At 40.0% G+C, this 14,069-nt stretch overlaps 1 protein-coding gene across 1 annotated transcript in view; it reads right to left on the reverse strand.

The window, feature by feature from the left end:
- znrf2b (zinc and ring finger 2b) overlaps nt 1-11,268 on the reverse strand; it is a 37,566-nt gene extending 26,298 nt beyond the window's left edge. The window contains exon 1 of the mRNA XM_067602481.1: nt 10,335-11,268. Within this exon, the coding sequence (XP_067458582.1) occupies nt 10,335-10,731 (397 nt within the window). The 5' untranslated portion in view covers nt 10,732-11,268. The remainder of the gene's footprint in view (nt 1-10,334) is intronic.
- Between the last annotated feature and the right edge of the window lie 2,801 nt (nt 11,269-14,069).

Below are 14,069 nucleotides of genomic sequence, written 5' to 3' on the forward strand. Positions count from 1 at the left end.
TTCCTCCTGTTCATACTGACCATAAGAAGATTCCTTCATAATGCACTTACAATGGAAGTGATGGGGGACAAAATCCACAGTCCTCCTTCTGTGCAAAAATGTATTTTAAAATTTATCTAAAGCTGATATGACGCTTCAGTCATCCAAATGAGTCAAATCAAGTAGATATCTTTTAAATGCTAGTTACTATTTGATGCTAAGAAGACTGTAAATGTGGCAGATATCCAATTGATATGACTCACTCAGACTGCTGAAGTCTCATATGAGCTTTACATCATCACTTCCATTGAAAGCACATTTGAAGGGGATCTTTTAATAGTCAGTATGAACAGGAGGAATGATTACAGTGAGGAAAACCTCTTTCACTGTTCATATGGACACCTGACTGTTGTTTTAAGACACACTTGAAAAATTGTGAATATACCCTTTAAAGTTAGGTAGCTCCCACCGTGTTGGACAGTCATGTCATCATCCACTGTATAAAAAGCTCAAGACTTTAACTGATGATGTCAGGTGACAGCTGAGATTTGGTCTATTGACACTGAATTAGTGACAATCTGTGGGCTCATATAATAGTTGGAGGCATTTCATCCACATGTGTTTTAGGGCTTCCAGCTGTTAAGCAGATATCACAGTAAAATCGCCATGTTGTCATTGAATTATTCCACCGTTTACTGTGTTTGGAGCAGCTCCAAGGGTTTGTTTCTACATGACATCATCCTTTCAGTCTGTCCTCCTGCTGTTCAGTTGACACTCAGTCAAGGTCACAAATTATAACTGATCTATGCAGGATTATAAAAATGTGTCATACTGAATGTGAATTAAGTTTTAGTGTAGATATCCCAAAGTAGATTTAAAAAGTTGATCTCATTTGTTCTTGTTCATCTTTTAAAATGATTTCTTCAAGTGAGAAGTCTGTGGGACTGTGAGTACACAGGGACAACAATCTGCATCATCCAGTTCATAATAAATGTTCACATGGAGCTAACTTTCATTGACTCGTCACTATTTTAGTATCAGTAGTAGTATCAGCAATACTATCTAGTACTATCTAATATAATAACTAAGCACTACAGTAATTGATCTAATTGGCATGTGATTAGGTATCAGCCTCACAGCTGTTGGCATGTTTTGACTGATTGACTCTTACATTATTATGACCTAAAAGTGCATTTCACAAGTGATTAGACTGATTGAATTTGCTGATATTGCTTGATGTTCCAGCTTAACCATTAGACCTTGTCTAAGGTGAGCTACAGCACTCTACACGAACAGACTGCTGGCACTGATTCAAACAGGTCAAACAAGGACAACTGCTGCCTTTGCAGTCTGTTGGTGGTGTAATAACCTACCTATATCAGGGCTGTGGTTCTTAATTAATACTGTAGCACTGCTTAATTTAAGATGTATTTCTTCATGCCCGTTTTGCATAATGACAACAAAAGACACAGTGCATAATTAAAGTGATATGTGCAGGTTTTTTATCAGTTATTCTCTGATTTCCTTTGACTTGCATTTCATGTGTTTGTACAAATTTGCCGTGTTACTTTATCTTTGCAAAGTAAGGCCTCATCATCGTCTTTGAATCCGGTTGCATTTCATTACATCAATGTACTGGCCCTATGCACAGTTTGTCACGTGGAGCAACATATACTTTGTTGATGCAGCAGAGGAAGAAATATGGTGCATTTGATTTTAATGCAACGGCTCTTCCCACTAAAACAAACATGGCAGAATTGTTGTAACATAAAAATGAGATGAGGTGCTAGAGGCCTGAATCAAGATTGTGATCGCATTCTGATTAATTGTGCAGCCTGAATAGCAGTCAACAGCAGCATACGACTACAAATTGGTATTTGCCATTAAAACAAGGGTGACAGACCATTAGCCACTTTTTCATCTCAGTGCCACGCCATTAAACACCAATGTGTTGGACCTGATCTAATGGATATTTTCGTTGCTGTAGCCTGGGCTAAAAATGGCACTATAGGAGGAATGCCTCATCTTGAAGTCCCCTCCCCCACTTGAAAATATGTTTTCCTTCATGTTCCTTGAGTTGAATGTTTGAGCTTGTGCAGAATTTGACACTAGAAGGCTTTTCACATTCATCTGCTGAAAGTTTCTTTGTGCTCACTGAAAATCTGATTTTAAAGGGTGGACCTACGAGCAGGATTTGTGACATCACAACTAGTTTTGAAGCCAATCCTGGTCCAATACTCAACTTACACAAAGTTGAGTTGATGTGGAACCCTGAAGCCTCCAGCGCACAAACACTGAGAACGGACTCTACAGTGAAGTAGGAGACATCTTGTGGCCAGTGGTTAAACTTTGGAAATGAAATACATTTACCTATTATTAGATTCTGGAATTTTGAGGGGAAAGTGGTAGCGGTGGCCATTTTAAGGATTTTAATGTGGTAATTATACTTTTTTTCTGGAAAAACCACATCAGATACACATTATTGTTCCTAGCAGAGTCTTAATACATGTGTGGAGGGGATCTTTAAAATGATCCTCAGAGCAGGATTACAACACTGCAGAGGTGTGACTGACTCACGTCGTGTTTTCCTGTCTAGCAGTCATACAAACAGTCATGCAAATGAAATGCACATTAGTGTTGCTACAGTTGTAGAGAGACATGTACAGTGTATGCTTCAGAGAATCGGTAGCTTTTTGAGACTAAAATATTAAACCTTTGACCCTTCTGTAATTAGTTTGTGCAGGGAAAACGGAAGCAGCAAGTTGCAGGTGTAAAATCTTTCACTGCCCGCATAAAAGTCCCTCAAAGGTCCTTAAATCTAATTTGCCAGTCTGGGCCCAATCCAAAGTTTGCTAGAATTGAGATCTGTGTCCATTTGGGTAAAAGCAGTCTGCTGCACTGTTATCAAGCTCTGTGATTCATCCAAATCACAAACTGACAATAGGAAAGCATTTCCATCATGTGCTTACAGCTTAGTTTATCAGGGACGGTCTTCAAACAACCTAAATGTAGGCCTAATGGTTACAGACTTTGGAATATGACATTGTCTTCCTGTATGCTCCAGTGCTCTTGCAGGAAATGAAGTCCACATCCGATATGTGACCTTTCCCTGGGTTTTTTTAATTCAATGATTGGGTTTGATTCTAGTATTTGAAGACATCCAGAGTTCAGCCCAGACCCTTTTGTGGCAGCCTGAGGGCACAGTGTACCTTCCCAGGGATATGTTTTGTGCGTGTGCATGATTCAGCATGTTGTCAGTGTTAACTGGAGGCTCTCTTAAAGGACTTGCAATGTCTGTGTCTTTTCAGTTGTCTCTGTGCCATCTCCCTACTGAACTGGAATGCCAAAATGCTTCCACACAACAGACAAATTTATAGAGTGTCTTCAGTTCCAGTGTGAGGCATCCAGGATGGGGGTGTACAACACATAGAGATGTGGGCCTGTGGGCACATGGAATGTTCTAATACACAGCTTTCTTTCAATGTTCCTGTACAACACTCTTGTCCTGGCAACTTGTGCATTTTTTTCTTTTGAGTACATTTAAAGATGCACTCCTTGATTTTGTTATAGCTCCTGTTAGCGCCCTGTAATCCCAACATGTCTGCCCAGATCACTGTTGATGTTTTGAAACGCAAATGTGAACTGTGTTGAGTTCCAAAACATAAGCAGTGAGCTGGACGGACATTTTGTAACTTTGGTGGTGTAAATGACAATCCGAGAGTTTTCTTTTAAAACTACAGCAATCTTAAAGTCACAACATATGTAGCTAAATGGGTATTACTTGTGTTGGTCTTGCTTGACTGCTGTTTCTATAAAGATGTATTAATTACAGCTACATAAGCTAAAAAGTCTGACATATGATAGCTTTGTAAAGTTGATATGAAGCAACATTAGCATTCATATGGACTTGCACTGGCCACCTGATGAATGGAAGTTCAATATTGTCTCTTCTTATCTGTTTGTTTAGCTGCTAAATGCTCCACTATGTTCAGCATCTAGCTGCTAGCTTTGTGTCATTTTGTGCTGGTGCTGAGCTTGTTTGCTGAAAACAGCTGCATGCTGCTGCTGCTGGAAACAATGTTCTTGAAAGCAGAAAAACTGAACCACAACAGTTACACTTTAGGCCACAAACCCGTTTGGGATGAATAAGCATGAGCTGCTAAAATGATCCAGCAGTCAAATTCGTGTTAAAAAAATTCGGTCTGAACTCACCTTTACAGACAACAGAAGAGGATATTTGTGTACTGTAGAACACTTCAGTCAGGACTAAATCCAAAACCTTCTAGGCTGGTGGACAAGATTTAGCGCAGGGTGTGGCAACATTGATTACATTTACATGCACACTAATATTCCACTATTATTTCAAATAGGACAATATTCTGAATTTGATACGGGTCGTGTAAACAGCATATTCCGTTTGGATATTTAGAATTAGGCCTTATTTGGAATGTAGCATTTTCCAATTAAGACATGTTGGATATCCCGATATTATTCAGGTTTTAGGAGCATTCTTGCGTCCCAATCAGGGTTTTTACCGCAGTTTGCAACACACGGCCTCTTGCCCGTCTACAGCCAGCTCTGTGTGTTGTAAACAAACCAACTAGCCAACAGTTTGCAAGGCTGTTATAGTGATAAATGACGGGCTGGTTGTGTAACGCACCCCTGCGTTGGAGCAGGAAGGCAGACAGAGGAGAGGAATGAGAGGAGAGTGGAGAGCTGTTCAGGGCAGGCTGGAAAAACAGAGCGCTCCTTCTCCATGACGGGGACGGAGGGGATCGGTTATTATCCTGACATGCAGCCGGGGACTGACGGTGACGACTTGGTGTGATGCACCAAAACCACTCAGCAGTGTAGTAAATATCATGAGACAACCTAGGTACTGGATGTTCCTGTAACCATTAATTTATACCAGTCATATCAATATCACTTATAAATATCAGGTAGCAGCTCACTAATGTTTTTCACCTCGCTGGTTTACTTCACTGCCTGTGGAGATCTTGTGATTCCTGTTCACACTGGAGCAGAGGGAAACCCTGAAAACCCTCTGCATGTAAACGGGAATATTAGTGGAACATTCATTTTCATTAGCCATGTAAACAGTTTAGTAGGAATATTGTCTTTTTCGGAATAAGGGCAAAAACCGGAATATTTTGTGCATGTAAACGAAGTCAACGTTTGAAGCTCATCAACAGGTGAGTTTTTCCACAAATTTCATGAATGGGGAATTAAAAATAATTCATAATTATCCAATTTATGTAATCTATTCTCTACTGCATATGTAATTCAACACCCTTGTCACAATGAGTAATCCACATAACAGACTGTCAACCATTTGCATGAGGACTTAGGTAGAAAGTAATTCAACTGAAAACAGTTACAAGTGAGGTCTGTGGATTATCCAGAGTGACTCTGTCTCTGTAAAGTGATGCTTTGAGCACCACAAACCCCACTGTGCTGTAGAGGAGACATCTGAAAACCACAAACAAAACTATCTAAAATAAAGCTTTTTGTAATTTGGATGAACTAACCCATTAAATGAGCTACTACTATGCTACATATACTTTACTTTATCTTCAGCTGAATGTGTAATGTTTAAAAGCTTCTTGATATTGATAAATTACCACATCGCCCTGTCCTTCTCTTCCTCAAATAAACACACACACGCACACACAGTGAAATACATGTTTTGTTGTGTCATTCATCAGGTTGTTGTGTGGAATCATGCTCTGTCAGTGTTCTGCACACTGCAGTGAACAAACTGACCATTCAGTTAGTCGTCGGGTTGAGGTGTCGAAGCTGCTCTGCTGTATTTTCATCCTGTGGCTCAATCTAGAGTCTTTAAATTAAAAGAAAGCACCGCACCACCTGCTAACACACCCTGCTGTTACATATGTATATATTTGTATGTGTGTGTACAATTGATTCAGCCATACACCATTGTAGAGGAAGGAAACTTAATGAGCTGAGTTAATCATTGGGCGCCTGTCTGCTGACTCACACTCACATTAACAACCTGTGTACACAGCCTGCCACGAGTGTGTGTGGTGTGCGGTTTATGCACGTGCCTTTGTTTTAGTATATACACTTACTTATACACACATGCAATGTGATAAATTAAATGGAAAGACTAAAGGGACTATGGGACAATTGTACAGTGAAATAATAATGAAATGAGTAGACGACATCACTAAAATATCAACTGTCATGACAATAAAAGGTAAAAATCTTTTCCAGTGACTGAGGCCACGTTCAGATCAACATTAGGTCTGCGTGGACAAACGCAGCCCTCTCATTCATTTAACACAGAGGGCTCCAGTAAAAAAAAGGTGAACCTGCCTCAACTTTTTTCTGTGACACAACATGACATCATCAGGAAAGGTGATACGTTGGCTAGTGAAATCAGTGCAAGCACACATTCCTGGTGGCATACTTTGTAGCTTAACATTGAGTATTTCTACTGTTTACTTCGCAATCATCGCAGCAAAATATACAATAGTTGCTGCCGTGAAAACTTTCCAGAGTTGTGAAATCTTATTACAAACAGCTGTGCAGCATTTTGGTGTCTGATAAACCTTCAATCTCATGAATTTGTTACTCAAACTGGACTTTTTGTATTGTATTTCATGTCTCACCAGAACCTGAAGCAACATGCCCCACCAACACAGCTCCCTGTGGTGTTTTAAACGTTGGCCAGTTTCTGGTCTGACTTCCCCATGGATGTATTGAGAGAACAAGATATTGCATCACCAGCAAGCAGATAGTTCTGGGTCTGACAAGTGAAAACGATGTGGGAAGTCTGATTGTATGGAAGTCTATGAGAAAATGACCTTACTTTTCACTTGATTTATTACCTCAGTAAACACTTTTCTAACGAGTTTATGGTCTCAATCACTAGTATCAAGTCTTCTTCAATTCAGCATGATGTTCATTTTTTTAAATTATGGACCCATTTAGAGTGAAATAGACAATAAAGCAGAGTATACTTTAGGGAATGGCGACGTTGTGATTGACAAGTCCCTACCACAGAGACAACATTGATTACATAACGTAACCATGGCATAAACCCAGATTCACAGACTACAGGCGTAGCCATAGCCGTCGCTATTTCACAATGTGTTTTCAGTTCATGAGAGTTAGGCTAATTGTAATATTTTTGTTCAGCATTTGGTTGTGATAAAAGACCCTCTAAGGAGTCAGCTGTTCAGTTTTTCCAGTAAGTACATTTTGTTTTAATGGTTTTAGGCCTGTTTTTCGCTAGCGGAAATTAGCATTAGCATTATCACTATTAACGATAGGTTGGAAATGCACTGTGCTAACCAAGCTAACAGCTAGCGCTATGGTCAGCTCCACCCTCTCGTCCAAATATGGTCACTTCTGGCTCTGAAAATCAAACATGGCGACGGTCAAATCCAAGATGGCGATGGTCAAATCACTAAACTCGAGGCTTCAAATAGGTGACGTCACGGTGACTACAGCCATATTTTTTTTTAGTCTATGGTCACCAGTTTGTCTCAGTGGCCACTCACAGTACTGCAACAAAAAATCCCGTGCAGCCCAAAAAGCATTTACTCCATTTAACCTCCATCAGAGATGTAAAACTGTAAAACTGCATTTTGAACTGCAAACACAGTCAATTATTACTCTTTGAATTATGTTTTTTTTAATCCATGAAAGTTTTATATTAATTAAATTTTCCCAGGGCCTAAAGTGATTTTAAAGTGTGATGTCGTTACAATGTAAAGTCTATGGGCTGAGTGGGAACATGTGAGTGGAGCCAGCAGGAGAAACACTAATGAGCATGTGCAGTGGGCTGCACAACACTGAAGCAAACCCAGAAGCTATAAAACATTTCTGGCTTATGCAACAGGTAATTTTCATTTGTGGAAATAGGCAGCAATTCTGAGGTCAGTATCCAGTCCCTATAATAAATCCATGAGATGTCTGATGAGGTAGCTAAATTTATGAGAGCTAGGCACCTCAGTTCCCGCCAAACTGCAGGACCTCAGTGCATGATGGGAGACGTTTGGCTTAGATGTGTGACCAGCAATACTATGTGTCATACTGTAGAAACTCTTCATTTTCAGTCTGAGTGCAAAGATTTAGATTTTATTTGTTTCATTTTACACTATGTAACTTTACTGTTATGTAAGTCTTTTAAGTATTATAAAGCAAAACAAAACTGTTGGTAACAGGAAGCACATCTTCTGTAAAAACTGATGTTAAGCTCTGAGAGTCCAACAATGGCGGACATGTAAACAATGGAAACATGTGCCTTGTGTTTCTGCTTTTCCTCTCCCGTGCATGAACTGATTGTGAGGGATATTGTGATCTGATGTTCTGAATTCCTTCTTGTGAATGAGACCGAGGTGGACTGGATCTTTATATAAAAATTTCTGTATGACATTATTTACTAAATATGAAGGTTAAACAATAAATCCTGTCATGATTATAACAAATATACAGCATGTGAATCTCATTCTATCAAAAATAATCAGACGCGTGTCCATGTGACTTCCTGTATATTGTACAGTATATGCTACTGGAAGTCGTCCAACTTGACTGCAGCTTTTTGTTACTTCCCTCTGCTGCAACCGCCTGCTCTTGTTCACGCTCGACACAAGGCCAAATTCATCTCAAACGAGCCTATTGTCTGATTCAAATGCTTCTTCGGTGAGCAGATAAAAACGGGCACACTTGTAATAATTTGTACATATTGCATTGCATGAATCATTTTAACGAGGAAATGCAAGACATAAAACAAAACTGTCAACCCAGCTTGGGGAAAAATCTCTGCATTTCAAAACCAAAACTTGAGCATACTTTGGGTATAATTCTTCTTCTTCTTATCAAGTTAGGGACTGACTAACGTCTGTAATCCCTCACCTGAAGTCATAACTGGAGCATGAATGGTCAGTAAAAAACGAGCAGAGCTGTAACTGACTTGTTGATGCTGCTGCAGAGTTTGTTCTGACATCAAAGCAGCTGATTCAGTCACTTGATGAATCTTACGACCTGAACTAAACGACATTGGGTCATCAGATGACTTCAGTCACTGGAGCTGTCGCGGTTGATCAATGAAATCAACAAGAGGACATTCACAAGGAGGCTGACACTGTTTATCTTAACGTTTGGCTCAGCTTGCACATGTGAGTCATCATCCTCACACATGAATGCCATTAAAACCAGCAGGCGCTACTCGCTCACAGGCCAGCATCTCCACCAGTGTCTGTGCACACACCACTTATACTAACACAGCTCTGCTTCTCTGTAGGTCTGGTTATCAAACCTCAGTGCTTGTTGTGTGTGTATGCGTAAGTTGAAAGTGTTCTGGCTTGCAACAGATATTCCTGATTTAAATCATTCATCTTCTTTTTAAACTTAAGGCTGTATTTTATTTAGTCAGTTCCTTTTTTAAACACTCACGCGTGGATCAGTTTGGTATATTTTGTTACATGAAAAGGGGTCAAAACATGTCTTTAAGTTGTTTTGTTCAACCAACAGTCCAAAACCCCAAATGTTCAATTTATAGTGCTATAAAAGCAGCAAAATGTTACATTAGTGAAACTGAACAATATCAAAATTACTGTTGATTTATTGATGAGGCAATCAATAGAAACCTAACAGACTGATTGTATCTCTACAACTTGGCTACAGAGCCGCAGTGACGTAGAGCAGTCAGGTCATGACCTCAGTATCAACTATTTGTGGGTTTTAGCAACATGGGGGGAGTTTACATTATAAAAATGTACAAAACTAACACACAGTGAAATTTTATTGGCTGATTCCACTAGTTTAAGACTCGTATTTAAATTGACTACTTTTAAGACAATAATTGAAGAAAGGCTTAAATGTTTGCATGGCCAAAATTTGATTCAGGCCAATGTGGAGACAGCTCTGATAAAAAGCTTTAGGAAAAAAATGGAGAGGATATCTAATTACAGTTTATGAATAAATACGACAAATCCAAATAAGTGAAATTGTCTATAAATTTAAGTTTTGGTGTCTGATAAAGATTTTGTGACGGGTGTCAGGTTGGCACTTGCATGATCACTGCATTTCTAAAATCACTGCTTGTTTGAAACTAGCTGTATATAATTTATTAAATTTATGTGAAATGATTGGACAAACTGTTCAGTACTGGTCTCTTGCAAAATAAATCAATATATTATTGTATTATAATACAATAATAATAATTGTTCCATAATATTGTATTATATTAATTACACTAAATCTTGGCGCACTATCACTTTGGTTTGGCTTGTCATCTGACAAGTCCTGCTTGTAAACAGTCATGTGTTGGTGTCACTCGAGTTCACTGAGCTGTGTCAACACACGCAGCGGCTCTGCTCTCTTACCTCCGAACAGATGAGGCGAGAGGTGTGCTGGTAATGAACCTATCAGCAGCCGGCGCTCCCTGTCCGCCGCCTCCTCCGGGCTGCTGCCGCCGGACTCCTGGGAGCTGTAGGCTCCGCTGCTGTTCGGTATGTTGATGCCGGACTGGTGTCTGGTCCCGGAGCCTCCGGAGCCCCCCGCAGACCTGGCCCTGGCTCCGATGTGCTGGCTGGTGCTGGACGTGGCTCCGGAGGCTCCGGACGCACTGTACGCGTGGTACCTCACCCCCCCAGTGGCAGTCCTGCTAACGTTATTCCCGTTGCTGCTGGACGTGCTGGAAGGCAGGTCCGAGCCGGAGTACGCTCTGGTCCGTCCGTTAGAAGCTGAATTAGCAGCCGGGCTGCTCTGCTTCGCCCCCATGTTAACCTCCACTGACTCGGATTTGAAATATTAAAGAGGCGCTCTGTCAGCCGCTGTGGGACAGTGCGCCAGATTTACGCCGGGGGCAGACGGCTACAGGACGGACGTCCTGGAAGAAGAAAAAGCAGAAACTCTGCGTTGCTATGATCCCACGGAGGTCAGGTACATGCCATTTAGTGAAAAGTTAAACCGGCCATCTGTGACAAGCTTCAGCAGAAGATGTGTGTCAAACTTTAGGAGCCGTCAGCAGTGTAGTCGCTGCTGCAGGCAGGAGCCGTCCGCTCCGCCATGGCTCCAGAGCAGCATGAAGGAGTGAAGAGCCGGGCTCCTCACACCTCCCGCCTACTGCACAGTGCTGCGAAGGAGGAAGTGATGCAGGACAAAGTCTGCACAAAACCGTTTTATCAGTGGCTGCAGGGAGACGCTGCACACTGTGTCTGTGCTCACTAGTACTTCCGCTCACAAGTTTCAAAACAAAGCCATTGCAGTGTTTTATAGCAGTGGTTCTCAAACTGGGGTCCGGGGACCCCCAGTGGTCCTTGAGAGGGTTCCAGGGGGTCCTCAGCAAAAAGGGGGAATCATTTATCTTCACCATAATTCCATCCATAAGTAACACAATGACAGAATCTATGACTGTTTTGGTCATGTTTCATACACTTTCTGTAATAAAACATCTAAAAGGAAACATCAGATGGGGGACCCTAGAACTAAATCTTATCAAATGAGGGTCCACGGTCTAATTTGTGTCTATTCCGGGGTCCTTGAGCTGAAAAAGTTCAGAACCACTGTTTTATTTGAACTGTTTCCAGTTCATTATGTCCACCTAGAAGTCTAATACATCCTTGTTATGATGCTCTATGTACAGAGGTGTTTACATTTTATAGATATCTGGGAGGCTGTTTGTGGTGATGTTGATTTGTGTTGCTTTTTTAGAGAGTTTCCAAAATACCCTCATTGACAAATATGGGATAGATACTGTTAATAAGTGCTGATACCAATTCCAACATTAATGTATTGAGCAGGACAACAAGACACAAGAGCAAAGCTAGCAGCTCTGTGAGGCTGCACACAGCAGTGCTTTGACCTATGTTAATGTCAGCATGCTGACATGCTCACATTGACAAAGTTAACATGCTGATGTTAATTTTACCATTTCATTATTTATGTCTAGTGTGTTAACATGGTATTAGTTGATTAGTACCAAACATAAAGTACAATATTCAGTAGTTTTATTCAGCAAACTGACCAAAACTGCCACACCGAGCTACACCACTAATGTGGATACAAGTAAACTTGTCAGTGGTCTGTGGTGGACAAACTATGTAATGGAAACCATTTTCCTAAATGACCTCAAACTTTGCATTTTTATATCATTTTATTTATTGGCCCTGACATATAGGCTGATATGGATATATCTGTGATAAGCTAAAATTGGCTGATTCGTCAGCCAAGCTAATGAACATGTAGACTTTTTAGGCCCTACATAGTTCTCTTTCACAGTAACTATCATGACTGCTTTTACTGTAAATGTAACTTATATCTTTTCATGCCCTTCAGCATTTAATATAATCTGCATGTTCAACAGCACCACACAATTATAACATAACTTAAACAACAATAAAAGCAGTCATGTGTATTGTGATTAATTACCATACTTCATGTGGGTTAACAGGAAAGACACATTCAATAATCTAAAACTTTCAACATTAAATGATCCTTCAAAAAACAGTGAAAGTGAAAATGAGACAGTAAAAAAATGAGGAAAATGAGGTGTGTGGGTTTTGTAGTTGTTGTTGTATAGGACCTGGTATATAGCCTACACCTGTGTATAGGGCATCTTGTATGTACTGCATCTACATATTACCAACACTACATTAAATGGCAATACAGTTTCGCATTATAACAAACTGCATTTAAGAGATATTTGCACTCCAGTAATTTTATCACCATATAAGAAAATGCATCAGACCCTTCTGGACACCTGGATACTAGCAATTGACATTCTACACCATTTGAAGTTGTCTGGTGTGAGATTTCTTGTTCTTTTTGAAATATGGTGAAACTGAAAAGATTTCTGTAGACTGCTCTGAAGGAACTGCACAACACACTTCATATGTAAAAAACAAAAAAAACAACAAAAAAAAAACACCCTCAAAAGAGACAGATAACCTACATGGCTGTCAAATCAATTCTGGCTTGAGTTGAATCTGCTGCTTTGTCCAAACAACAAATATCAGTATTTATAATATGTTTGCCATGTTACTGTTGATAAGATTCATTTCAACTGCATAACCAATTAATAACACTTTGCTCAAGACTGAAAGCACATTTATGTTTAGTAAACTTACATTTCAGTTTATACTGTTCAACCTCTTCTCACATTTCTAAATAGATATTGTGTAAGAAAAACAATTAGAAGTGTACTGTTGGAGAAATTTGAATATTATTGTATTAATGCTTTGATGATCGTTAATCAAGTTCAGAAGTGTGATCAACTGATCTGTTTTGTCTTTAAAGGACATGATGCACTCTTGAACCTTTCTATTGATAATAATATGTTGTAATCACATTGTTCTGTTTAAAGCAAAATGTCTCGCCCCTTGTTTGTGTAGACAAAATGAATGTCTTGTCTGCCAGGAAAGAAGAAATAGGAAAGGTTATCTGAAGTGCACGGTGACCCCGATTCTAAGAAGTGATCGTTAGAAAAGGGGAACTTAATGTAAGAACTGGAAACAGTACAAGGCGGGCATGACTCCATATATGGAATTGTTATTGTTTATCTTGCAGGAAACAGGTGTCTGCAGATAGAGAAGTGTGACTGCACATGAGGTGCTTGTGTTGACAGTTGTGTTGGGCCGAGCCTGAAAGTATGAAGCGTTTGTGTGAGCTGTTCAAGGTGCTCCTGTATGCATACGCTTAATGATTCATTAAAGGCAGTTGGACTGCAGGTAAAATACTGTGTCTCTGGTATTTCATTACCTTTGTCACATAACTAGACAAGCTGTCTTTTCAGCTGCAACGACAACATCTTCCATCTGGTACGGCTGGGTCTATGTGTTGTGAAATGACATTTTACAGTGTAAACATATGTGTTACAAGTCATCTCGCTCCACTGAATAGGACACAGTGTTTATTCTGTGCAACCCAACCTTTAAAGTCCAGATGAAACAGAATTTCAAGAGCATCTAACATCTGTATCGTGATGTATTTCAGAGTGAAACAGGACAGACAGGCGGGATATAATGTTGACAGGAATTTGATTTAAATGTTGAAAGGTGGGCATGCCATAATTAATCTGAGCTCCGAAGACTGATTGATGGGTGGATGTCATGATATAA

The sequence above is a fragment of the Thunnus thynnus genome, chromosome 10, assembly GCF_963924715.1.
Source record: "Thunnus thynnus chromosome 10, fThuThy2.1, whole genome shotgun sequence".
NCBI lineage: Eukaryota > Metazoa > Chordata > Actinopteri > Scombriformes > Scombridae > Thunnus > Thunnus thynnus.